Source organism: Hyaena hyaena, unplaced genomic scaffold, assembly GCF_003009895.1.
Source record: "Hyaena hyaena isolate Hyena2069 unplaced genomic scaffold, ASM300989v1 scaffold_211, whole genome shotgun sequence".
Taxonomy (NCBI): Eukaryota; Metazoa; Chordata; class Mammalia; order Carnivora; family Hyaenidae; genus Hyaena; species Hyaena hyaena.
The window spans coordinates 75,915-103,696 of NW_024080847.1; the positions used below are offsets into that span (position 1 = coordinate 75,915).

The 27,782-nt window shown below is 42.5% G+C and overlaps 1 protein-coding gene and 1 long non-coding RNA gene across 3 annotated transcripts in view; one reads left to right on the plus strand and one right to left on the minus strand.

Annotated features, from left to right (window-relative positions):
• The window catches only part of BICRAL (BRD4 interacting chromatin remodeling complex associated protein like), an 82,448-nt gene that overhangs the window by 27,809 nt on the left and 26,857 nt on the right, over positions 1 to 27,782 (minus strand). The window contains exons 2-5 of one of the 2 annotated variants that reach the window (XM_039242653.1): positions 9,503 to 9,548; positions 8,063 to 8,111; positions 7,906 to 7,974; positions 3,339 to 5,018 (exon numbers count right to left, since the gene is read on the minus strand). In XM_039242653.1, coding sequence (XP_039098584.1) covers positions 3,339 to 5,018; positions 7,906 to 7,974; positions 8,063 to 8,111; positions 9,503 to 9,543 — 1,839 coding nt within the window. In that variant the 5' untranslated portion in view covers positions 9,544 to 9,548. Of the gene's footprint in view, positions 1 to 3,338; positions 5,019 to 7,905; positions 7,975 to 8,062; positions 8,112 to 9,502; positions 9,556 to 27,782 lie in introns of those variants that run through there. The other variant, XM_039242654.1, reaches the window with a different exon arrangement.
• LOC120238719 lies at positions 10,458 to 11,757 on the plus strand. The gene is made up of 2 exons (XR_005530294.1): positions 10,458 to 10,721; positions 11,228 to 11,757. It is a non-coding gene; the product is annotated as an uncharacterized LOC120238719 (long non-coding RNA).

The following is a 27,782-nucleotide window of genomic DNA, read 5'->3' on the forward strand; positions in this document are numbered from 1 at the left end:
ACACTCAACCAACCGACTGAGCCACCCAGGTGCCCCTAGACATTTGGGTTTTCAGAAAACTTTTTAGCAACCAAAGTATAGAAGAGTACCTACAGCACGCTATACTTGAATAAGAAAGGAAGGTGGGGCACCGGGGTGGCTCAGTTGATTGAGCGTTTGACTTTGGCTGAGGTCATGATCTCCCAGTTGCTGAGCCCCCCCATTTAGGGCTCGCTGCTGTTGGTACAGAGCCTGCTTTGAATCCTTTGTTTCCCTCTCTCTGTCCCTTCCTTACTTGCACTTTCTCTCTCTAAAATAAATTAAAACACTAAAAAAAGAAAAGAAAGGAAGGGAAATAAGAAAACACACATATCTGCTCATTTGTGTGAAAATAAATGTAGGATAAATAACTAGAAACGAACGAGATCGGTGAATGTAGAGGTGGCTGAGAACTGGCAGGAAAGGATGGAGGGGTGGGAGAAGGGTGGAGTGAGGAGCTCCAGGTACACTTTCTGAAGAGCCCTGACTTCTGGGACCATTCTAATGGGTTACACATTCAAAAGAAATTAAACAGATATAATCAATAAGTGTGGTGGGGAAAGACTCCTACAATGAATAAGTAGATTCATATTTCAAATGAACTACACCAAGGGAGGAGGGAAAAGTACTAACCCAAGTAACTTTAGAACACAGTATTTTGACTATATACCTTTAGGCTAAAGACAGAACTGTAGACTGATGCTGAAGTCTCATCAGTAGGTTTGCATTTCATGGTGGTATGGAATAGGAATTCTGAGACTATTTTCTGTGTATTCGAGGATTGAGCAAATAAGTAAATACACTGTGGAGTGGCCTTTCTCACTGCTAGAAAAGAGGAAACATGGAAGATGTTTGGAAATGGAAAAGAAAGAGAACTGAGTAATGAACCCAGTGGTCCTGGACTAGAATAGGAAGTATCAATAGGAACCCATTGTTTTTTTTGTTTTGTTTTGTTTTGTTTTTTGTTTTTTATTTATTTCTAGGAGAGAGAGAGACAGCGTGAGTAGGGGAGGGCCAGAGAGAGAGGGAGTCACAGACTGAAACAGGCTCCAGGCTCTGAGCTGGCAGTCAGCACAGAGCCCGATGCGGGGCTCGAACCCACGAACCGTGAGATCATGACCTAAGCGAAAGTCGGACGCTCAACCGACTAAGCCACCCAGGCGCCCCAGGAACCCATTGCTTTTAATAAGGACTGATACATAAATAGCTACAGACGTTGGATCTGTGTAAATATATAATATATATTATATTATATATTATATATATATTGTATATGTAAGTCCCAGGTCAGTAGCATTGAACACGCAGTGCTCAGGCCGTGGTTTCTAACTACTGTTCTCTACTAGAAGGAATGAGGCTCCTTAAATAAATGGTTGGTTCCAGGGCCGAGTCACAAAAAGATCAACACGGAACATCTTGTTTTGCCAGAAATGGAAGAAAGTGCTCAAGGCACAATGAAAATGTGTCAGAGGGACCAGCAGCCGATTTGGAGGAGGGCCCAATAGCCATCAAAGTAACTTGAGCATCAAGATAAGTGACTACAACAATTTATAACCCACTGAATAAAATAAGAACCTCTGAGTCCATACTGATAGAAACAAACCTATATATAAAGGAGGAAAAGGAAATGCTTTCTTAGAGAAGAATGCCAACAATTAATGTAGAAGAAATGATGGAATTAGAAAATCTCTATTTGGTGGCCATCACAGCAATAGCAGAGTCCATGATAATGGATTCGGTAAGGAATTATCAATGGAAATTTAACGTGTGTGCAAGTTCGATGAGCGAATAGATACCTACGGAGTGTCCAAGTATCTCCTAGAAGAAACTTATTAAGAAGGATTAGCACCATCTTAAGCACGTGTTCAAAGTGTACACCACCGGGAATGGGACAAGTGCACATGATGACAATGTATAACTTCCGTGGCAATCCTACCAAAAATGTATGACCTGAAACTCATCATGAGGAAACGGCAGAGAAACGGGAATTGAGGGACATTCTACAAAGTAACTGGTTTGTACTCTTCAAAAATATCAGGGTCATGAAGGACAACGAAAGATGGAGAAACTGTTCCAGATTTAAAGACATGATGACAAAATTAGACTGTGATCCTGGACCATAAAAACAAAACAATATAATTTTCCCCCTTTTGCTGTAATGGGCATTCTTGGGAAGATCAACTAAATCTGGATAAGGTCTATAGATCAGGTGAAAACATTGTACTAAAGCTAATTTCTTGGTTTTGATAACTGTACTACCTACGGTTATGTAGGAAAATGTTTGATTTTAGAAAATACACACTGAAGCCCAAAGTATTTAGGGGTAAGGAGACACCATGCCTATAACTTACTCTCAAAATTGTGTGTGTGTGTGTGTGTGTGTGTGTATGGGGGGGGGCATTGGGAGACAAAGAGAAGGATAAAACAAAGGTAGTAAAAAGTTAACATTTGGAGAATCTTGGTGAAAGGTATATGACAATTATTTGTACTATTCTTGCCACTTTCACTGACATTATTTCAACACACACACACACACACACACACACACACACACTCTGATACCGAAAGTAATACACTGAATATCCTTGATAATAAATAATCTTTGTTTCCTTAGGATTCTTAGTGGAATGACTAAGTCAAAGGTATCCAGTTTTAAAACTCAAAGCTTAGAGTCAAATCCGTAAGTCTGACTCTAGAGCCCTACTCCGAACCACAATGCTATGATGGATGAAAATTTTTTAATTAAGGGGGCGTCTGGGTGGCTCAGTCAGTTGAGTGTCTGATTCTTGATTTTGGCTCAAGTCATGATCCCAGGGTTGTGGGATCGAGCCCTGTATCAGGGCTTGTTGAGTATCAGCCTTGTTGAGTACGGAGGCTGCTTAGGATTCTCTCCCTCCCTCTGTGCCTCCCCTCCCCGTTTGTACACACACTCTCTCTCTCTCAAATTAAAAAAAAAAAAAATGTTTTTAGTTAGGAAGAGAAAAGGCAATCAATCACAAATTGAAAATTGTTAATGAGGGGCGCCTGGGTGGCTCAGTCAGTGAAGCTTGACTCAAGTCATAAGCTCACACACAGTTTGTGAGTTCAAGACCCACATTGGGCTCCTTGCTGATGGCGTGAAGCCTGCCTGGGATTCTGTCTCTCCTTCTCACTGTATCTCTCCTGCTCTCTCTCTCAAAATACATAAATAAACTTACAAAAAAAAAGAAAATTGTCAATGAATACATTGGGAGTTTAGGACAGAAATTGTGCCGTGAAATACACAGTCCATTTTCCCGTTCCGTTACCGTCCCGACATTCGTGCGATAGAGCAGACGTACCTGACAGAAGAACTGCTGCGGGGTTCCTGCTCCAGGGGTGTTACTGAAGGTGCTGGTCGATTTGGAAGAAGAGACTGGAAGACGATGAGGCGCACTGACTGGTACTGGAGTCCTGTTTGGCTGGGCCAGCTGCTCCCCCGTAAAGTTTGATCCTGATGCACCTGACTGAACCGCAGACCCGAGACTTGGATGGGCTGTGCTGGAGGAGCTGACGACAGGGAACCGGCTAGGTCCTGACATGCTGGTCACCGAGGGCATGGTGGTGAAGCCAGGTCTCCCTTGGGACACGCTGCTCTGCCCAGGTGACAGGTGTAGTACAGTCGGTGACGCCTGCTGCAAGGGCATCTGGCCACCAACTATCTGAGGAGAGGCATGATTGACAATCACCGGGCTTCCCGAGGCGGCAAACGTCTGCCCAGACACTAGCTGGACGGCAGCATTCTGGTTGCTCAGCATCTGTCCAGAATAGGGCTGGTTGGTCCTGAGCATGTTGGAAGAGTTTCTGTTCAACATGACGTGCTCTGAGGCCACCTGGCCAGGGATGAGCTGAGGAGGCTGAGTCTGAAGCAGTTGCCCATTTATGGTCTGGACGTGGTGAACCGAGTTGGAACTGGCAGAAAGGCTTGTGGGTATGAGGAACTGACTTTGGGGTGTGTGAGGCTGGCCCAGGGGAGAGTGAATGACGATACTGCCCCCGGCGCTGCTCACGGCCTGCGAGGTGGCCGGTTTCCTTGTGTTCTGTTGGTTTACAATGTTCACAGACATGTGCGGACCGACGACGGAGCCCTGGGGGGAGCTGGCAGACGCAAAGGAGACCCCTTGTTGCACGTGGTGCTGTTGCACCCCCAGATTGTTCACGTTGTATGTGTGCTGCTGACCCATCTGGATGGGCTTTGGCTGGATATTAATCGGGACTTTATTTGCATTGGGTGCGAGACCCCTCTGTATGATGATGTTATGCACGGGCAGGGACGTCTGGAAGTTTGTGCTGTTGAATGGAACGGTGACAGGCTGTGCTACGGGACTGGAACTGGAGTTCCCAAACAGGGAGTTGCCGTTGGGGGTCTGTCTGTGAACCAGGAGCCCGCCGCTCACGTTTGACGGGGCTTGCTGCCCGCTGCCCTTCAATATGATCTGAGATCCGTCTAGGTTATTAATAGTCATCATGGAGGGCTGATTACCAAATGACCCGATCAGCTGTATCTGACCAGAACCACTGATCTGACTGCTATTCGACAGATGCTGGCTGGGCACGGTGATCCCCACGTGCTGCATAAAGCCATGCTGCACACCCACTGTATTGCTTGCAAATGAGGCTCCAACAGGCACGTGAGTCACCCCTATAGGCTGCAGCGTCTGACCTGAGTAATTCGAAACGTTAGAAGCCTGAGTAAAGGATGCTGATGAGGAAGGATGAAGCTGGGCTTGTGCAAACTGTTGGCTTGAACCTATACTGGCGTCCAAGTATGCCTCTTCTGCCAAGGTCTGCTCGGTGATGTTGGCCTCCTGCAGGGATTTCTGAAGAATGTCGAAAGGTTGGTCCTCACTGAGATCGGGAAGAGGAGAAGACTCAAGTTCATCTTCAAGAAACTGAAGGCTACTTGAAAGTGGCAGTCCATCACTGGGCCCTTCTCCAAGCTGGTTGCTTACAGCTTTGAGGGATGACTTAGGATCAGCATTCTAAAAAAAAAAATATATAAGCAGTGTGTTACCTGGCATGTCTAACCTTTGAAAGAAGTTGTTAAAACAACATGATACCAGCCTCGCTTTTGGATAGAATAAAGCCTAACAGGACAGCTCTTCTAAGTGCTCAGCTTATTCTGATACTGTATTTCTTCAGGGATGATGTTTAACATTATTTCTGTGACCCATTCAGTGCTCTGGTAAATTAGTTCATAGAAAATAGATAACGTAACAGGACCATACTGATGACTGCCTGGAGTTTAGCTCCATTTTTTCAGATACTGACACAGACTTTATTTTTCAGGACTGCTCCCGGTCCAGGGCTTGCGTGAGACTCGGCCCAGAGTGTGTAAGTGTCCAGGAAATAGCCGTGTCTAGTCCTTCGCACGACAGGAATCTAAGCAAGTGTTGGGAGTTCTGGGTGTTGTTCTGTTAGGGGTCCAGAAGGCATCCCAGATCCAGCCCTGTTTTTCAGGGCTTCTCAGAACGTGTCTAGGTTTAATCCCTACCATCCCAGGCGAGACTAGTCCAGACAAAAACAAGCTTCCCCCACAAGTGAGGGGTCATTTGATTTCTTAGAAGGAATCAGCATTATTATGCCGTTTTCAAAACGATTTCAGTGTTCTGTTCCACAGTAAAAGTCCGTCAACATTTTAGTCATCAAGCACCCACTTGTGTGTTAGTTTCTGTCCTCAAGGAATCCTTAGGAATGGGCTTTCCAGCCAGAGACCACACAGGCATAGGAAGAGAACTGAACATGATAAAAGAGATACACTCCACTGCCTAGCAGTTTTTCTGGGGACGTGTTGAAATTATAAAAGAAAAGATACGGAATCAACAGCTGGGGAAAACACAAATGTCCTTCACGCTATGGAACTATAACTTAAAAGTAGTTACAATAGTAAATTTCATTAAGTATTGTAAGGTCACTGAACATTTAAAAAAAGGTGAAGAAAAAAATGAAAAATGGGTCAATGAAGAATAAGAGTTCCAGCTTGCAAAAGCATGAGGTTCTCAGCCCGAGCCTTGTAAGGTGTTGGGGGCTATATGATGCGAAGAACCAGGCAGAAAAGCAAAGACTAGTTCACTTGACCCTCATTCAGTCAACAGTTGAAGTGGAACCAGCATCGTGGGACTTGAGGAGTCATCCGAAAGGAAATGGGGAAAGCAAATGAAAGCAAGGAGAGGTTTTGGTTTTTGTTTTTTGTTTTTTGCGTAACAATATCTAGACAACAATGCCTATCTCCTGAATGGTCAGACACAGTTTAATATTTTTACAATGTACAAGTTAACAGACCATAGATTTAAACAGCCATATTTTTCAGGCCTTGGAAAATATTTCTACTGAAAAAAAAATTTCTACTCTACCTGACATGATGTAATAGAAATTCCCAATAAATGCATACTGAATGAGGCAGTCTGGAAAGTCAGAAGTAATACTCACATGGAAGGGGGAGAGTTGGTAAATAAAAATCATCCATGTCGAGGGACAGGCTAACTATCTACCTTATGCGCTTAATGGGACCACATGAAATTATTACTCATTCCGCATGAATTTCAAAAATGCTACTGATTTACAAGCCTTCCAGATCAGTGTTGTGACTTCAAAGCCACCCGTAGCACGCAGAGGTGTCTTGCACCCTAGGATCTGATATAATTTACACACACTCAAATACTTAAAAAAAACTGTGCACTCCCAAGGGCTCTCTGGATACTATTCCATGTTATAGATGAAGGATATGACGGCCTTATGATAAGTTAAACTTTACTGAGCACTGCACCAAGTCATTTCCCGGGACTAGTCAATTAATGTTAACCAACCTAGGAAGTAGTTCTATTATTCTCCTGGTTTCATAAATAGGATACTGAACACTACAGAGATTTAGTGATATATCCAAGGTTACAGGGCTAGTAAGTGGTAGAGTGAGGATTCACACTGGGGCAGTCTGACTCTGGGCTACCATCCATGATGGAAGAAGGCACCTGATTAAAGTAAGAGAGGCCTGAATGTAGTCATCTGGACATAGTCTGCAGGCAGGACTTCCCTATTCCCCAGGCCAGATTTCTTGTCTGGATGCTCCTAGGGCTTGAGAATATGGAATCCAGAATGGGTGGCCTGCTGGAGAATCCTAGCTCTCCAACTCCTCGCTGTATAATTTTGAGCAAGTACTAACCTCTCTATGCTTTAGTTTCCTCATCCCATAAAATACAGATCATAACAGAGCCTACTTCATGGAGTTATTGTGTGGATTAATGAGGTTAATCATGCAAACCCTTGGTGCCAAGGACATACTAAATGCTCAGGAAGTTTCACTCAGTAATTTTTTTTAATTTTTTTTTTTTTTTTTAATTTCTAGGGGAGAGAGAGAGAGCGTGAGCAGGGGAGGGTCAGAGAGAGAGGGAGTCACAGACTGAAACAGGCTTCAGGCTCTGAGCTGGCAGTCAGCACAGAGCCCGACGCGGAGCTCCAACCCATGAACCGCGAGATCATGACCTAAGCGAAAGTCAGACGCTTAACTGACTAAGCCACCCAGGCGCCCCTCACTCAGTAATTTTTTTCTTGTTTTAAGATGAAAAGACTGAGTAAGTAATGGCAAGGAAGAATAATTTATTTAAAGCTATGTAACAAGGTCTAAAATATTCTAGTATGACTTTCTTAGGTTATAACTTAGGAACATGGCAAAGTAAATCTTGTATAGTTTATCTTAATTGACTACGTTAAAAGGAGACAATGTCAACACTGTTTGGTAGATTTCCTTCCATGTCAATTATAAGAGACAAGGTAATAACACCCATCAGGATCCAAAGGCAATGAAAGCCTCTGCTTACAAGGCATCCATGAGAGATAAACACTTGATCACTGAATGCAGTTTCCAATACTCACACTGGAGTTGGCGAAAATTGAATTTGAATTGGCTGCAGAATATCCTGCGTTAGTCAAGTCATCATTGCTCTGCAAAGGTACAAATTCAATAAAGCGATTACTTCAACTGTAAAGAAGGAACAAAATTTAGATCTGTGATGTTCTAAGTATTACTTACAGATTTGTTACTAGGTCCATGTAGAAAATAGTTCAATGCTTGTGGGTCTCTGGAAAACAACAGCAAAGAAAGGAAAACAGCAAATAAATACATGACTTATATTTAGGATTCATTTTTACTAGGGTAAAAAGAAAATGACTAGGGATATTAGCCTGAGTAAATTTTTAAACAATTTTATTAGGTTGGGTTTTGTGTGTGTGTGTGTGTGTGTGTGTGTGTTTGTGTGTTTTTCTGTTTTTGTTTTTAGTTTACTTATTTATTTGGAGAGAGAGAGAGAGAGACAGAGAGAGAGAGAGAGAGAGAGGTAGAGAGAGAGAGAGAATCCCAAGCAGGCTCCATGCTCTCAGCACAGAGCCTGATGTGGGGCTCAGTCTCATGAACCATGAGATCACAGCCTGAGCCGAAATCAAAGAGTTGGATACTTAACTGACTGAACCACCCAGGCACCCCTACTGGGTTTTTTGCTTTATTATTGATTTCCTGATGTTGTTCTGTTTCCTATTATCACTTATTTCTTTTCTTTTCTTTTTTTTCTATTATCACTTATTTCTGCCTCCTGGTATTTGTTAAAAACTAAATTTAATAAAGGATGACCTAATTATGAACTCTATCAGATCCAAATATATTTGTCCCTTTATTTGTTAATCTAACTACGTTGATTTCTATTTATTTATTTTTTTAAAGATGTTTGTTTTTTAAAAAAATTTTTAATGTTTTATTATTTTTTTGAGAGAGAGACAGACAGCATGAGCAGGGGAGGGTCAGAGAGAGAGGGGGACAAAGAATCAGAAGCAGGCTCCAGGCTCTGAGCTAGCTGTCAGCACAGAGCCCGACACGGGGCTTGAACCCATGAACCATGAGATCATGACCTAAGCTGAAGTCAGACGCTTAACTGACTGAGCCACCCAGGTGCCCCTAAGAGGTTTATTTTTGAGAGAGAGAGAGAGAGATAGAGGGAGCATGCACATGAGAGCCAGGGAGGGGCGGAGGGAGACAGAGATCTGAAGTGGGATCTGAGCAGACAGGAGTGAGCCCAATGCAGGGCTCGAACTCACAAACTGTGAGATCATAACCTGAGCGAAAGTCAGATGCTTAACCAACTGAGCCACTAAGGCGCCCCTTGATTTTTATTTAAAAAACCTACCCTTTTTTTTTTTTAATTTTAGGTAGTCTCTACTCCCAACGTGGGGCTTGAACTCACAACCCTGAGATTAAGAGTCACATGCTCCACTCACTGAGCCAGGCACGTGCCCCCAAATCCCACTCAGTTTTTTTTTTTTTTAAATATGGTTTATTATCAAGTTGGTTTCCATATTAACACCCAGTGTTCATCCCCAAGCGCCCTTCCCACCCAGTTGTAATATGCTCACTTATCAGGTTGTTTTAGTACGGCAAACCTCACACATGTGATTTACCCTGGTTGTGGAATGGGAATCTTACCCAATAAGATCAAGGAGACACGAGTCATCATCATCATCCATGACAACTATAAAAAAAAGAGTAAGAGAACGCCGGTTAGCAGAGTAAAGCCAGTAGCATCGATGTGACAAAGATACACTCTATACTTCCCTAGATAAATAACGGTGTAATTCATGGAAACTTTTTCTTTAACTGTGTGCTTTTAATGGGATTTCAAAATTTTTGTGGTTGTTCACGAGACTAAATATTCATTTTAAGTTGTTTCTATTGAACGCAAATCCTTCACTTACAAGTGCAAAAGGAATCTAGATAAATCAAAGGGAGTTAGCAGCAACCCTTCCCACACAGATTCCCCAAAGGGACCGTAGGCCAGAACAGGAACTTCCCCAGAATGGATCGCGCAAACGGGGCGGCATAGTATTTGTTTTAGAAGAGAATCTCATGCATCCAGAGGTGTTCAAGTTTTAGGACTTGAGTATTTCCAAACATGGTGAGCAATCTGGATTTCTTGCCATGGCTTTACAGACACAGAAAAGGCGGTTCTCCCCACTTTTTGAGACAGAGGAGACACGGGAGCCCCAGGCCGGACGGCTACAGGCTTTGCCCGGCAGGTCCGGGCTTCCTTCCTCCCTGGCGGCAGCAGCACCGCCAAGGCTTCGGTTCCAAACAGTCTACATCCCATCCCTAGAATCTTTAAAGTAGGAAATCTCAACTCTCAGTTCGCCCCGGCTCCGAGCCCCAGGCAAGCTCCCTGACTCCCCAGCCACCCCCCCATCAGGCTCAGCCAGTGCGCGGACTGTGTTCAGACTGAAATGGTAACAACTGGACAAATTCCAAGAGCAGTGCTCCCCCTTTCTCGTCCCTCCCCCGAGATCCGGTAAACTTACACTAGTGATCCGACACCTGGCAACACTGCTTCGCACCCATTTCGAGCCATGCGTGGAATAATTTACATCACGGAATGCCGGGGCCAAGAGTTCTGGAGCGGTTGGAAAGGGCAGTTGTGAACGGCAGTTGGACGGAGGAATGAAATCCTGAAGAGATGCCCAGAAGAGGGACACGCCCGAAGAAGGCAGAAGGGATCATTTCTGCTTGAATGTTTTTTTCTTGGTTAAAACTGCCATCTCCTCTCCAGCTCCCCCAGGCCTCCCACCCAATCAGTCCCAAGGCCAGACAAGTATAAAACTGGCTCCTGCCACACGGAAGGAAACTTGCTCTCCCCAGGAAGGGTCTGGAAGGGGTAAGTATCCCCCGATGGGAGACCTTCCCATTGGGGGGATTTGTTCAGGTGCTGAACGGCCTGGGGGGCGAGGAGGAGCCTTCTGAGTGGAACTCTGGTGGAGAGGCGAGATGGTGGGTGACACGGGGGGAAGAAGAGGGGCAAGGCTGATCCAAGGGTAACCGCCAGGCTGAGGTGTGCAGAGGGCGGCAGGCGAGGTGAGATCTACTTTGAGGCCTCAGATGTGGAGTGCTAGATGTGGAACATGCTAGCAAGACCAGACTTCTGAGGAGTGAAAATGTCACAGCCAGGAAAAGCAGGAAAACTCTCGTTAAATAGACCCCGAGAAATCTGTGGAAGGGGCCGCCCTCAAATCCCGATACTTTATGTGGTAGAATTGCATCAGCCATAGCTCGTTACTGGGCCATGAGCGCGTCTCCCAGACATAACAATCACATGAAATAAATTAGGCAATTACGACATATCCTTAAGCCCATAAAGTGGATATGATTTATTACTATTTACAGTGTCCGCAGTTTCTGGAACAAACTCGTGAAAATGTAAGGGAAAAATAGCCCGTACTGCAACAACCCGTCCCAAGTACCCCTGCTTCCCTCACGACTTCACACCTGAACAGGCTCCCCTGGTGGAGGAGACACCCGGCGGTTAACAAACTGAGAAAGGAAGTCCGCGCCAGTCACTCTACCGAGGTGTCACCGCCGCCGGGACTTTCAAGCACCGCGAACATCTGCTACCCCTGAATTCAAAGTGACAAGCTACTCCTTGAGTGGCGTAAAGAAGAGAACACTTACACAACATCGGATGAAATTAAAAGCCATTGTGCATCCTCCCCCATCAAACCGAATGGGCTGCTCAAATACTTGACAGAATGCTCCCTGGAGGCATCTGTCCAACCACACAGGCCTCTGCCACTAGCCCCCAGTGGGTAGAACTCCACGAGCCTCTATAGTTAGGGGTGCCCTGAGAATTCGGCTTTTTAAAGGGCCATCCTCTTTTCTGACTTTAAAGAGTTTCAAATTAAAAGCGATGACTCTGATCCCTATGTCCCCAGCTCTGCATATTGCCAAAGCACAGTCATCCCCTGTCTAGCCCAGGGGGGTTCCTTTCCCCAGGAGGACACATGGTCCCCCAAAGGCAATTTACCAAAGGAGAGGTGTAGAAATGGACAATTCTAAGGTGGGAAGAAAACCTGAGGATCAAAAACTAGTGTCTCAAAAGTGAAGAGTTTAGTTTTCTTTGGAAAGGTAGGCTCTCCCTTTCCTTCTGGACTTTTGCTGAGGCTCTTTTCTCCTGGAATCACTAGATGGGCCTCTGGCCACAGGTGATATTTAGAACATTCTGTGAAAGAGGAGTCCCCCTAGATCAATGGTTTAAAAACTACTTCTTGGCTCAACACACTTGAGGGAGACACGTTCCTCTCAGTAGCAGCAGCTTATGACAGTAGGATTTGTCACAGAGGGAAGGGGACTGTGCTTCTTACAGGATCCTGATAGGCATCCCAACAGGTCAGAAATCACTGCCCCAGACACTAGATTACCACTCTTTCAATTTTCTTATTTATTCATTTTGAGAGAGAGGGAGAGACAGAGAATGTGTGCAAATGGAGGAGGGGCAGAGAGAGGGGAGAGAGAAGTCCAAGCAGGCTCTGCACTTTCAGGACAGAACCCAACGTGGGACTTGAACTCACAAACCATGAGATCATCACCTGAGCCGAAATCAAGAGTCAGACACTTAACTGACCGAGCCACCCAGGTGCCACCGATTGCCACTCTTAAAAAATTAAAGCTAGTATTAAAATTGTCCTTATCTGAGTCAATACTTTGAATAATGGCTTTTAATCAAGAGGACACAGTATAAAAGTGACATTTTAAATCAATGGGGGAAAGATGTTAGCTGTATGGAGAAAAGATGGTGGATCTATATCTTACATTTATACAAAAATAAATTCTAGATGGATCAAACAGTTAAATGGAGGCAGGGAACAGAGGTGAACCTTAAGGTACTAGGGTAATACATGGAAGAAATAGTTTTTTTTTAAAATAATCTTAGAGTAGGGAAAGTCTGTTGCAAGATACAGAAGTATAAAAGAAAAGATTGACAAATCTGATGTCCTAAAATTTTAAAATTCTGCACGATAAAAGTAAAAAGGTAATAAAGTCAAAGACTAAAATAATCCAAAAAACATTAAGTGGAAAAAATACTTCCAGTTCATATCACAAAGGGCTTTTCTCCCTAATACACAAAGAGCGCCTATAAACAAGAAAAACAGGGACACTTGGGTGGCTCAGTCAGTTGAGCATCCAACTCTTGATTTTGGCTCAGGTCATGATCTCACGGTTGTGAGATTGAGCCCATGTCTGGCTCCGCACTGAGCATGGAGCCTGCTTAAGATTCTCTCTCCCCCTCTCCCTCTGCCCCTTTCCCACTCACACATACTTGCTGTCTCCCCCTACAAAACAAAATTTAAAAAAAAAAAAAAGAGAAACAGCTACCCTGCAGAAAATCAAACCTATGAACAATCAGTTCATTAAAAAAGGAAAGTAGCCCCTAAACATATAAAAACAATCAACCTCATTTTGAACAAGAGAAATATAAATTAAAATTTCAATGAGATACTATTATCATAAAATAAAGAGAAAAGTTTGGTAAAAGACTGTGTGGATGAGGAAGTGGGGAAACAGGAACTTTTATACTTTGCTGGTGAGAGTAAAATAAACTCCATAATCTCTAGGGAGAATAATTTAGCAAGATCTTTAAAAATTTTAGGTGCACAAATTATTCTACTTAGCAAATATTTTCAGGTATTTGTCCTATAGGTATTCTTGCACATGTGCATAAGAATATCCAGTGTAGCATTACTGGATTCAGCAAAAGACTGTAAAAATCTAGATGTCACAGCTATTGGGTGTCTTTTTGGGATGACGGAAGTGTTCTGGAATTAAATCACTGAAGTGTACACCTTAAAAGGTGGATTTTATGGTATATAAACTATATCTTTATTTAAAATGTATTTAAAATTTTTTTTTTTTTTTATGTTTTATTTATTTCTAGGAGAGAGAGAGAGAGACAGCGAGAGCAGGGGAGGGTCAGAGAGAGAGGGAGTCACAGACTGAAACAGGCTCCAGGCTCTGAGCTGGCAGTCAGCACAGAGCCCGACGCGGGGCACGAACCCACGAACCGCGAGATCATGACCTAAGCGAAAGTCGGACGCTTAACCGACTAAGCCACTCAGGCGCCCCTATTTAAAATGTATTTAAAAAAACCCTAGATGTCCTTAATGAGAGACACATTAAAGCAATTATGGTTTATCCTCACAGTGGAATACTATACAGCCATTAAAAATAACAAGGTGGGGGCGCCTGTGTGGCTCAGTCAGTTAAGCATCCGACTCTTGATTCTGGCTCAGGTTATGATCTCACGGTTTGTGGATTTGAGCGCCACATCAGGCTCTGCACTGTGTCAGTGTGGAGCGTGCTTAGGATTCTCTCTGTCCCTCTCTCTCTGCCCCTCCTCCACACCCATCCCAATAAATAAATAAACTTAAAAAATTAAGAAAAACAACAAGGCAGCTTTATGCAGACTTGGAAAGATAAATGAACAAATGAAAAAGGTACAGAACGGTGTGTACATTGCAGTATGTTCAATCTTTCTTCTACCTTCTAAACTTATGCAAAATAACGATAGATTTTTAATGTCCTTCTCTACCAATTCTATCATTTGTATCATTTCTGGGTCTGTTTCTACTGATTGATTTCCCCCCCTCATTACGAGTGGTATTCTGCTTCTTTGCATGTCTGATACATTTTTTAACTGTTTATTTTTGAGAGAGAGAAAGTGTGCACATGTGAGCAGGGGAGGGGCAGAGAGAAAGGGAGGCAGAGGATCTGAAGTGGACTCTGCACTGACAGCAGAGAGCCCGATGCAGGGCTCGAACTCACGAACCATGAGATCATGACCTGAGCTAAAGTCAGATGCTTAACCAAATGAGCCCCCACAGGGTGCCTGCCTGATACATTTTTATTGGATGCCAGATATTGTTAATTTTATGTTATTGAGTGCTGGATATTTTTGTATCCCTGTAGATATTTTTGAACTTTGTCTAGGACACAACTAAGTTCTTATTAAGTCATTTGATCCTCTTGAGGTTTGCTTTTAAGCTCTGTCAATCCTTAGGGCTAATTTTGCTCTATCCTGAGGCAGTATTCCTCATTTTATGAGGTGCCTCATTGATGTCTCATGGATTACAAGGATTTTCGTGCTCTCACAGGTGGGAACACAAACCGTTTTCTGCCCTGTGTGAGCTCTAAGCGTTTCCTCTAATCCTTCTGGGTGGTTCGCTCCCAGGACTTGGGTACTTGTCCCCCACTCCCCATGGACCAACCAGTCATCAGCTGAGGACTCTGGGGTTTTCTCCCTGGGTAGCGTTCTCCTCTCTGGTACTGTGCCCTGTGTTTTAGCCACTTTCACCTCCCAACCACATCAGCTCAACCCTGGGAGATGATGAGACTCCATCTGGGGTCCCCTTCCCTATGCTGTGGCCTGGCAACTCTCCAGACAGCAGGCTGGAGTAATTATAAATAGGGCTCACCTCATATGTTTTCCATTTCTCAGGAGCTGCCCTCCATGCTGCCTGATTTCCCGTGTCTCGAAACCACTGTTTAATATATTATATCCTATTTTTAACTTTTTTTTTTATGCAGGAAAGTAAGCACAGTCTCTGTTTCTCCATCTCAGCCTTACAACAGCCATTTTTAAGGTTTTGAAAAAAATCACTTTAGGAGAGAATGACAGTTTATATGAGTTCATTAGCACAAATTGTAAGTCAGAATATACTGAAAGGGGGAAAAGAGGAAACTAAAGCGTACAGTTTTATCCCATGCCTCCTGTTGTTTTCTACCCTGCAGAATAGCTTAGGGAGGGAGGAAAGCTGCTGCTTTAATCCCTATCTTTAATAAAGTTGGTCAGTGAGTGAAAACACTATTCATTATTCATTTAGTAAACATTAAGCACTTACTATGTGCCAGGTATGTATTAAGGCTGGGAATATCAAATAAGCATGGCATAAAATGTAGTAATAAACGTTAGCACACTTAATATTTTTGTAGGACTGCAAAAGCAATGCTGAAAAGTGAATTACCGTGTTTTAGCAATGATTTTTCAATGAGAGTCATGATCAAAAAGTTATGCCATAAAATAGCCACTTACCCAGGGCAAGTAGCTGTTTATGTCAATTAAGATTTAAAGTGGGGTTTAAAAAAATTTTTTTTTGTTTTATTTATTTCTGAGAGAGGGGAGAGAGAGACAGGATGAACAGGGGAGGGTCAGAGAGAGAGGGAGACAAAGAATCTGAAACAGGCTCCAGGCTCTGAGCTAGCTGTCAGCACAGAGCCCGACGTGGGGCTCGAACCCAGGAAACACGAGATCATGACTTGAGCCGAAGCTGGACGCTTAACTGACTGAGCCACCCAGGTGCCCCGATATAAAGTGTTTTCTCTTTTTTTAATGTTTGTTTATTTTTGAGACCCCCCCCCCCCACACACACAGTGGAAGCAGGGAAGGGACAGAGGGAGGGAGACACAGAATCTGAAGCAAGCTCCAGGCTCTGAGCTGTGAGCCCAGAGCCTGACGTGGAGCTTGAAACTCACGAGCTGTGAGATCATGACCTGAGCTGGAGCTGGACGCTTAACCAACTGAGGCAACAAGGTGCCCCCCCCTTTTTTTAAAGCTTATTTATTTATTTTGAAGGGGAGAGAGAGAGAGTGCTAGCAGGCAGAGAGGGAGAAAGAGAATCCCAAGCAGGCTCCGCGCTGTCCGCATGGAGCCCGACATGGGACTCGATCTCACAGACTGGGAGATCATGAACTGAGCCAAAATCAAGAGTTGTATGCATAACTGACTGAGCCACCAGGCGCCCCTAATGTATTCTCACTGTACTCCTTTTACTATATTGTAATAGTTACGGGCTGTTAAATTTTGTAATTGCAAGACAGTGTGAACTTTCTGCCATGGTTTCTGATTTTAAGGCACCCACTTTCTTTTGGAAGAGAGACATTCAATAATTTATCACAATGCAATGTGAGAAGTTTTGGCAGGGATTCTCAAGCTTCTTCAGGTGAAGCTCCTGGACTTTTTGTGTGAAGTAATAAGACATTTTACTAGGAAAAAAACATGACTATTTTCACAATTATACCCACCTGCAATAAAAAGAAGCAATCAAACTCAACACGATGGGCACTGAGTTTTTGTTATTATTCAACAAAGAACTTTCTTCATTTTGCTGCTTTCTAGCAGCAATGAAGAGAAAATAGAAAAGACTAAGAAATATTGTTAGAAGAACTTGGAGATTAAAAAACTCCTCCATCAGAAAAGATGACCATTAAGTAGACAGTATTGGGCCTTGGTTCACCTCCTGAAATCTAGAATGTGAAGGCCTTAAAGCTGCTTTAATTCCTACTTAGAATGAGGCAGGGTAGAAATAAACCTCATATATTAAGAAATCCAGTTGGCTAAACAATGTGCCCTAACATGAGGGGAAAGAGTGGCCAAACTCAGGGGGTCAGGGCAAAGTCTGGCAAGGAGTACAGAGGCAAGGGACATATTAGGAAGATCACTGAATTTGGAAGCCAGAGGGCTTGTTTTGGATACTTGACATTGACTAACTCTGTGATTAACAACAAGCTTCAATCTCTCAGGGCCCATTGGTCCGTCTCTAAATGAAGTTACTAGCCACTGCTATGGTTTTTAAACTTTGTTCCCTGGTAACCTAGGATTCTCCAAGGTGTCCAGGAGCCTTCTTGGAGGCCTAAATATCGGAGGGGGAGACATTCTGATGCTCCCACTTCTCCCCTTCAATTCTTACTTAGCTAGGAGAAAAAAGTTTGAAAACCATTGAGCTTACCCAACTCCTAGAATGCAATGGTTTTTGTGTGTTGTGAAAGAATGACCATCAATGTAGGTCAATCTGAAAATGAAAACCCAAGGATCCATACAAATCAAGAATCATGATTACTTTAGCAAAGCAACAGAATACTGATATTGTTGGATAAACACATCAAACTTCTTTCAGATAAATTCCAACACAGTGATGATAACCTTAAGGTTATGGACTATAAAATGAGTAACCACACAAATCAGCGTTTCTCAAGCTGGGGTCTGAGGAAATAGCCTTGGGTTGTCTCAGTTCTCAAGTTTGAGAAACATTAACAGATTCTAAAATGGTCCAGAAATATATACACTGAAGAATTTCGGGGCTCATAAAAATTGTGCTAAACGTGTTTGCTAACGGCCTCCCAAAATTTCAAGATCCACTAAGGACCAACAGACAGAAGGCCTGTGTACACCTTGACTAATGCAGAGATGGTCCTGGAGAAAAATCTTCCCAGGCCTCTCTCCGTCATCTTCTTTCAATCTCAGGAGCCAATTTTGTGCCAGGTCCCAGGTCTCAACAAAGGATGGTATGAAAAGAGCACTGGCTGAGTCCAAAAGTCTTTGCTGCATCTAGATTCAGAGCTGAGGTGGTTCAAGAGATACCAAATTCTGAAAGTAACAAAAGCCCTCCAGCAATGGGGGGTGCTCTGAACTCATTCATACTGCATAGCTTGTATGAGTATTAAGTTAGGGCTCGTTACAGTGGACTAACAGACTAGGCTGACTTTCAATTTATTTTTATTTATTTTTTTAATGTTTATTTAATTTTGAGAGAGAGAGAAAAAAGACAGAGTGTGAACAGGGAAGGAGCAGAGAGAGAGGGGCAACACAGAATCCGAAGCAGGCTCCAGGCTCTGAGCTATCAGCACAGAGCCGAACGCAGGGTCGAACTCACACCACGAGATCGTGACCTGAACTGAAGTCGGTCGCCCCACCGACTGAGTCATCCAGGTGCTCCGGCTGACTTCCAATTTAAATGTTACTAATAGACTATCCCCTAGAAATTAACAGTATAAGAGAATATCATAATGCTATCCTCAAAAGCAGGGATCTTGTCATATTCATCTTAATATTCCCAGCAAATAGTACACAAACAGGTATAAGAGATAATGAATAAATAAATATATAGGGTTTAAATATAGTGTAGCTGCATTTTATGCAAAGATTGTGTTCCCAGAGAACTTGCATGATTAAAAACTCTTTAATTCTAGTTTAATTCTGACAAACTGACAAATTCCTAGAGAATACCAACACTGAAATTTTGTAATTCCTGATGGGATTTATAAATATATTACATCCTGTTAAGATTTTTTAGATATAATAATGAAATTGGGGTTATATTTTAAAAAATCATCTTTTAGAGATCCATACTGAAACAGGTGTGAGTGAACTATGATGTCTAGGATTTGCTTCAAAATAATATAGACTGAAGTTGGTTACTGAAAACATCGAGGGGGTGGCTAGGTGGCTCAGTTGGTTAAGTGTCCGACTCTTGATTTCGGCTCAGGTCATGATCTCACAGTGGGTGTGTTCGAGCCCCATGTTGGGCCCCATGCTGAAGGGGAGGAGCCTGCTTGGGATTCTTGCTCCCTCTCTCTGCCCCTCCCTCTTTCCTCAAAATAAACAAACATTTAAAAAATAATAATAAAATCGTGGAATCCTCATACACTAATGTAACACCATATGTTAACTACACTGGAATTAAATACATACAAAGAAAAAAAGTCTCAAAGGAATAAGTACACAAGAAAAAAAAATCGAACATGGAATCCTCTTCCCCCAGCTCTGCTAGATATTCACCAGGAATCGGGGGTTACTATGGAGTTTCCTCCTTGACCCTCTGAGGTTGTCACTCTTTCCCCATGTTGTAACACATACTCAGGCCAATTTGAGGCAAGCTGGGGAACCTGCCCCTAACTACAATCAGGTTGGACTTGCACACAAGGGCCTCTGGTCAGCTCAGAGACGCAAAGTGCGGCTGCTTACTCTCCAGTTCGGTGTTTTGGTAATCTGACTGCAGAGAAATGCTGTAGGTGAAATCCTACCTGGGAGCGTATCACTTAGACCCCTTCAGTATCACTCCTTCCACGCCTTCCCGTCAAACACAGTCAGTCCTGTATTTCTCCCTACCCCTCTCTACCGTATTTACTCATATTTACGTTCGAATGTCAGCAGAGCTTTGTGTCTATTCACCGATGAACCTCAGCATCCAGAATAGCACCTGGCACATAATAGGACCTCAATAAACATATTTTTCTCTTTCTTATCCCCAGCTTTATTGAGATCTAATTGACAAATAAGACAGTATAAGTTTAAGGTATACAGTGTGATGATCTGATACATGTGTATACTGTGGAATGATGACCACAATAAGGTTCGTTAACACTTCCATCACCTCACATACTTGCCAATTTTCTTTTTTTTTGGTGCAGTGAGAAAATTTTAAATCTACTCTCTTAACAAATTTCATGTATATAATACACTCCAGTCATCCTGTTATACATAAGATCCCCAGAACTTATTAATCTTTTTTTAAAGTTTATTTATTTATTTATTAGACAGAAAGAGAGAGAGAGAAAGAGAGAGATAGAGAATCCCAAGCTCCACCTGTCAGTGCGGAGCCCAAAATGGGGCTCGAGCTCATGAACCGCAAGATCATGACCTGAGCTGAAATCAAGAGCTGGATGCTCAACCAACTGAGCCACCCAGGTGAGCGTGCGCGCACGCGCGTGCACACACACACACACACACACACCCTTTTTTTTTTTTTTTTTAGAAAGAACTTACTCATCTTCTAACCAAAAGTTTGTACCCTTTGACCAACATCTCTCCATTTCCCAAACCCAGCCTCTGGCAACCACCAATCGAGTCTGTTTCTGCAAGTCCAACTTTTTTTTTTTTTTTTTTAAATATTTTTTTTTTAATGTTTTTATTTATTTCTAGGAGACAGAGAGAGACAGTGTGAGCAGGGGAGGGTCAGAGAGAGAGGGAGTCACAGACTGAAACAGGCTCCAGGCTCCGAGCCGGCAGTCAGCACAGAGCCCGACGCGGGGCTCGAACCCACGAACTGTGAGATCATGACCTAAGCGAAAGTCGGACGCTTAACCAACTAAGCCACCCAGGCGCCCCTGCAAGTCCAACTTTTTTAGATGCTGCATACAAGTGAGATCATATAGTATTTGACTATCTCTGTGTGACTTATTTCACTTAGTTTATGCTATGCTCTCAATCAATGTTCATCCAGGCTGTCACAAATGGCAGGGTTTCTTTCTTTCTTATAGTTGAGTAATATTCCAGTGTAGGCATGTGTGTGTATGTTTAAAACCATTTCTTTATCCACTTATCCATGGACAGACACTTAGACTGTTTTCATATCTTGGCTATTGTGAATAATGCTGCAGTTAACAGGGGGTGAAGATACCTCTTTGAGACAGTGATTTCATTTCCTTCAGCTATGTATCTGAAACTGGGGTTCCTGGATCATATGGTGGCTCTATTTAAAATTTTTTGAGCACCTTGCATACTGCTTTCCATACTGGCTGCACCAACTTATGTTTCTAGCAACAGTGCATTAGGCTTCCATTTTGTCCACATCCTTACCGAACTCTCTTGTCTTTTTGCCATTCTAGCAGGTATCAGGCGATATCTTATTGCTGTTAGTGAACATTTTTCTTTCCTTTTTTTAAAAAAAATTTTTAAAATGTTGTATTTATTTCTGAGAGACAGAGACACAGCGTGAGCAAGGGAGTGTCAGAGAGAGAGGGAGACACAGAATCTGAAACAGGCTCCAGGCTCTGAGCTAGCTGTCAGCACAGAGTCTGACGCGGGGCTTGAGCCCACGAACCGCGAGATTGTGACCTGAGCCGAAATCGGATGCTTAACTTACTGAGCCACCCAGGCGCCCCAATGAACATTTTTCTAAATGAATCTATCATCCTTTCCAAGTATATTGGCCACAAGATGGCAAGACCTCCCATAGCATCAGGCAACCCGGGCCTTTCCCTTGAAACCTACTTCAGTTTTCCAGAAAGTATGCTTTTTCGATGACCAGGTTCTTCTTACGGGAGAACAATCTAAAGTGGAAAAGAATTCTATTTAAGCCTAGACTGCACTTAGGGCACCTGGGTGGCTTAGTTGGTTAAGCGTTCGACTTTCACTTAGGTCGTGATCTCGCAGTTTGTGGGTTCGGGCCCCGCGTCGGGCTCTGTGCTGAGTGCCAGCTCAGAGCCTGGAGCCTGTTTCAGTCTGTGACTCCCTCTCTCTCTGACCCTCCCCTGCTCACGCTGTCCCTCTCTCTCTCCTAGAAATAAATAAAACATTAAAAAAAATATTAAAAAAAAAAAGCCTAGACTGCACAATGGGGCTAAAGTCATCTCCTGCTACTCCCCTACCCGTTATTCTAGCCAAAGTGCTACTCTTTTGTCCCCAAACACAATGTGCAACCCCCCCCCCCAAACCTTGTCCAGGTGACAATTTTCTTACCTGGAATGCTCTTCTTGGTCTTCTATATTTACTCAAATTCCATCTGTAATTCAAACTTTAGCTTGAATCTACCTCTGTGAACCCTTCTCTGACAACCTTGGGCTGCCCTTAGGATTCTCTACCTAGAATTCTAATAGTAACAACCATGTCTTTTGACATTGATCAGACATTGCTCTCTATGATTATCTTCACTATGCCTATCTTTTATTCTCAACTAAAGCACAGCCCAAATTTATATAAAAAGAGTCTAGGGTGCTTTGACAGTACTGATGAAGAGGAGTTAAGACACCCATCCCATAGGCGCCTGGGTGGCTCAGATGGTTAAGCATCCGACTTTGGCTCAGGTCATGATCTCATCCACAGTTTGTGGGTTCAAGCCCTGCATCAGGCTCTGTGCTGACAGCTCGGAGCCTAGAGCCTGCTTCGGATTTCATCTCTCTCTCTCTCTGCCTCTCCTCTGCTCATGCTCTGTCTCTCTCTATATCAGAAATAAACAATAAAAACAAAAAAATTAAAAGAAAAAGAAAAAGAAAAGACACGCATCCCAAAGCTGTGTTGTTTTTTTGGCATCGGTGAATTGGAAATACTGGCTCATTATAGTAGATTCTAGTCTCATTTTTTTTTCTAAGCATACATTTCCCCACAAAGAGAAATTTATTGAGGGCACTGGTTTACTTCCCTTTCAAAAGACCAAATGCAACCAAATGAAGTGAACATAACCTCAAGATTTTAGTGTCTTCATAATGTAACAAAATATGAAGCTTAGAACTGGATCACTTGGCCCTTTCTCTGGTCTCCTCCCTGTTCAAAATGCTTGCGTCTCTTCATAGCCAGCATGCTCTTGGATCTGCAGTTGGGCTCATTCAAGCCTCAGCATGATCTTCTTTTGTGGTTTTAGCCTTTTTCCGGAAAATCGGCTTAGTTTGCCCACTGTAGCCACTCTGCTCCCTGTCATAACGCTGCGTTCCCTGGACATAAAGAGGATCTTTCCCTTAATCTTGTACCGGGTCACTTTGTGGGGTTGGTGCCTGCCACACTTCTTGAAGAAAGCATGGTGGGTTTTAGGAACGTTCACCATCGCTGCGAGAACGCTACTGGCACAGAAAGAAAACGTTCTAGCCTCATTTTGAACCTCTACCCACCCTGCTCTCCTTTTAAGGAAGAACCCCTTGGTTCTTTGCCATCTTGACCATGTCCCCCAAACTGTCACATCGCTTTTTAAATTCTTTGGCTTTGCACTTATCTTTTTGAGAAGAGAAAAAGACCTTCCTACCCACCTCTAAGTGGCCAACTGACAATGCCTGCTTATTTTTCAAGGCTTTGAGTAAAATTATACTATCTTTATTTCTTTTTCTTAAATCCCCAAGCAAAATTAATTGTTTACTTATTTGTATCCCCAGAGCATGTCTGACATGTTACTAGCATCTGACAGGTGTGTGACAAAACTTTGTTTTTCTGGTTCCCTTGTTCATTTACAAGTTCCCTGAAAGCTGGGGCAGTTTCTTTCCATCTCTGTATTCTCTGAGTTTAGTGCAATGGCTGATATAAATGTGCTTAGTAAATGTCTTTTACTTTACTGAATTACTTTACTAAGGTTTTGGTCTAAAAACCTAACTTTTCTAGGGGAGATGTCAGTTCCTTGTTATTTAATTGCCAAAAAAAGACATAGCTAGGCTACCCATGAGCACTTCTGCACATCATAAAGCACAGGATTTGGGATGCGGGGCCAGGCATCCATTGCCCAGGATCTACTGGCTTATGCTGGGCCCTTATGTATCGAGCCAGGCATTCCTGCTGCGTAGAAAAAGCCATGAGAAGCCAACTGACTCCCCATCTCTGCTCCAGATTGGATGACTCAATCTCTGAGGCATAAGGAAGTGTCATTTTTTAAGATTCATATGAAGGATTGTATATCTTTCTGTAAGGATCTATTTAGTATTAAATAAACTTCTCTAAAACAGGGATTTGTGCACTACACATAAACAGAGTAATTCCTTGGAGTCCCCATATCTTTAGCACAGTAATTTATTATATTAATAATAGTTGGTTCCTTCAAAGACTCAGAAGTAAAAGTCCAAGTTGAAGAGTCTCTGACACAGCCATGCATGGTTTTTTGAGGGCACCAACGGTAGAGCTTACAGAAAAGAAAAACAATAATATAGGGACAAAACAGATGCCCCCCAAAAATGTTACGATTTACTGTGTTTTAAAAGAGACTGAACGTTTTAACGACTATGGAAAATAATATACAGGAAATGATTGAGAAGTGATACAAAGAAATGCTGCTAGGGGACCCCTGGGGGGCTCAGTCAGTTAAGTGTCCCACTTGTGATTCTGGCTCTCAGGTCATGATCTCACAGTTTGTGGGTTCAAACCCGTGTCTGGGTTCTCTCTCTCCCTCTCTCTGTGTGTCTTCCCCGCTCATGTGCATGCTCTCTCTCTCAAAATAGATTAACATAAAAAAATGCTGCTAGCCTGATTGTTATTAAATATTAAGTGAAATTGAAACCATCTTTGTGATAAATCACGGTGCTTCAGTACATAGAATAATGCATGTTAAAAAGATAAGTCAGTTCTCTTCAGTTACACTACTGTTTCAGTTAAAGAATTCTTGTATTTTACTTCCAAATAAAAGGTGAATTTCTGTTTCAATCATTGACTGCCACACTTATTACTTTCTTCCACTAAAAGCAGTCATTTAGGGCCTTAGCTCCAACAAGCTGACTTAGCAAAAGAAGCAATGCCAACATTGAAACTAACCACCCAGAAAGATGAATGAGTATCAACCAACAACACATTAGCAAAAATTTCAGAAACAGGCATTAACAAGGAGAAGAGCCAAAGGTAAGTCTTACATCCTCCCCATAAACGCAAAATACGTGAATATTAATTTTTTTTTAATATTTATTTTTGAGAGAGCACAAGCAGGGGAAGGACAGAGAGAGAGGGAGACACAGAATCTGAAGCAGACTCCAGGCTCAGGGCTGTCAGCACAGAGCCGGACGTGGGGCTTGAACAAACAGACTGTGAGATCATGACCTGGGCCGAAGTCGAATGCTTAGCCAACTGATCCACTCAGGCGCCCCAACAAAATACTTGAATATTAAGCAGAAACTGCATTGACATATTCTTGACTTCTGGTTTTATTCAGAAGAATATGATATCCTGGGGAGCCTAGGTGGCTCAGTTGGTTAAGTGCTCGAGTCTTGATTTTGGCTCAGGACATCGTCTCACAGTTTGTGAGTTCAAGCCCTCCATCAGGCTCTGCACTGTCAGCTCAGACTCTCTCCCTCTCTGCCCCTCCCCTGCTTGCGGACACACTCTCTCTCTCCCTCTCTTTCTCAAAATAAATAAACTTAAAATTTTTAAAGCTTTATTTATGTCAGTAATTTCTACACCCAATGTGGGGCTTGAACTCATGACCCCGAGATCAAGAGATGCATGCTCTTCCTACTGAGCTAGCCAGGTGCCCCATCTGTCAGAGAACATTTTAAATGCAATAAAAGTAAAAACCCTACCAATGTGACTGTTTCTACTTTTAATAACAATGGGTATTATTGTACAGTCAAAACAAATAGTAAAGAAGACTGCTGTTTGCATTCCGATCTACAGTCAAGAATTCACTAAAATACAGCGTGGTAATAATTAAGCCATTAAAGTAAAACCTGCAGAATCTTTCTATGTTTCCTCAAATATAATAGGATGCCATTGCTATCCATTGGTGTAGTTTGTAGGTATTGTTGTTCTTATGTGTGTAACTGCTTTTAAAAGATACTTTGAAATGCCAGTAATTACAAGCAAAAAATATTTTTTATTAGCAATCTGGTTAAAGTTATTTTGCAAACTCTTGAGTCTCATTGCTCTCTCTCAATGAGTAACATTCAAAGTATTTTGGTTTCATGGTATGTTCCAAGAAAAACAAGCCCTATAAAAACAGCTAACAATATTTAACAAACAAAATTCCATTTTACTAAGTCAATGATGTTAACCAAGGAAGAGATGCCCAGGGTCCCTTTTTGTAAAAGTGGACTCACAAGGGAGATGTGTGCACAAAATCAATTATTTAAGGAGAAGAAAATGAGAGAGACTTTTTTTTTAAGCTTAAAAATGATTTAAGAGGCACCTGGTAGAGCATGCGATGCTTGACCTCAGGGTTGTGAGTTCAAGTCCCATGTTGGGTGTGGAGCCTAATTAAAAAATAATGAAAATAATGAAAAATAATGAAAACTGAACAAATATTTTTTAAGAAGGATTGAAGACAGAATATGAAGAAAAATACATATACCATATTACTCTAAGAAAGATTTCCATTTCTACAAAAATGTTTAGAGGCTGAATTAGGGGCGCCTTGGTGACTCAGTCAGTTAAGGCCTGTGACTTCGGCCGAGGTCATGATCTCACAGTTCCTGAGTTTGAGCCCCACATGGGGCTCTCTGTTGTGAGAACAAACCTGCTTCAGGATCCTTAGCTCCCTCTCCCTCTGCCCTTCCCCCACTTCCTCCCTCTCTCTCTCTCTCTCTCTCTCTCTCTCAAAAATAAACATTAAAAAAATTTTTTTAAGAAGCCAAATTAATCTTTTTTCTATACTCCATTTAAGAGACATAAACTTCTATCTAGTGTGAACTCTTTCATAAACCCTAAGAAACGCCATGAGAAGAGAATTTATATTTGTACTTGTTTCTATCAAAAGACCACAAGGAACAGAGTTTCCGCTGGAGAAGATGAGAAAGTTCTGGCGAAAGATGGTGGGGATGGTTGCACAACAATGGGAACTACACTTGAAATAAAGCATCTACGAATATTCTTACTAAAAACAAAACCCCCCTACAAAACCCACAAGACCGTAACTAGTGGTCCATAACTAGTTGTAGATCTCTTGTCAAAAAAATATTTTTATTTTCGGAAAAAGCATTCTCCATGCTGGCAGCTTCAGGATAGAGGCTCCCTAAGGGAGATGAAGGATCCAGGGCTCATCAGTGAAAATTAACCCTAGCAAGCAACGGTGTGAAAGAAGTTGAAGCACTTTAACCCACAGCTACCGACAGGGACCAGATGTGGCTGTGGGAAGTAATCCCCCAAAGGAGGGAAGAGGTTTCTTGACCCTTTGTGGGCCTTCTGGCTGTCTGGTGAAGCCTATGGATCCCTTTCCAGAGTAATACTTCAAGGTTCATAATATGTGTAAGGATTTAAAAATGCATTCATTTAAAAAATAAAAATAAAAAATACATTTATAAAAATACTTAAAAATTGTGATATAGTTATATTTATGATCCTTCATCAATGCAGTCCTACAAGATTTGGTGGTGAGTCTAGTAACTACTATCTTTTGGAAGATAGTCATGTTTTCAGTTACCTGCAAATGTACTGGGACAAAAAAAAATTTCTCCTAGTAACAAATTTCCAGGCATTGTTAATTCATAGTTTGTGTGCCCTTCGTTCATAGATTTAGCAAATGATCAATTACAACTGGAGTCTAGAGAAAGTAACATGCAATTTTCTTCATATCCAAGTTCATGGTCTCCCCTCCCTAAACTTCTACCCACAGATCCTTTAGGGGTCAGTCCATAGAGCCTGTGCACACTGCTAGGGCCCAGGGCACTTGTTCGACATGTGGAGTGAATAAACTCAATCCAGTAACAAACACAATGGGAT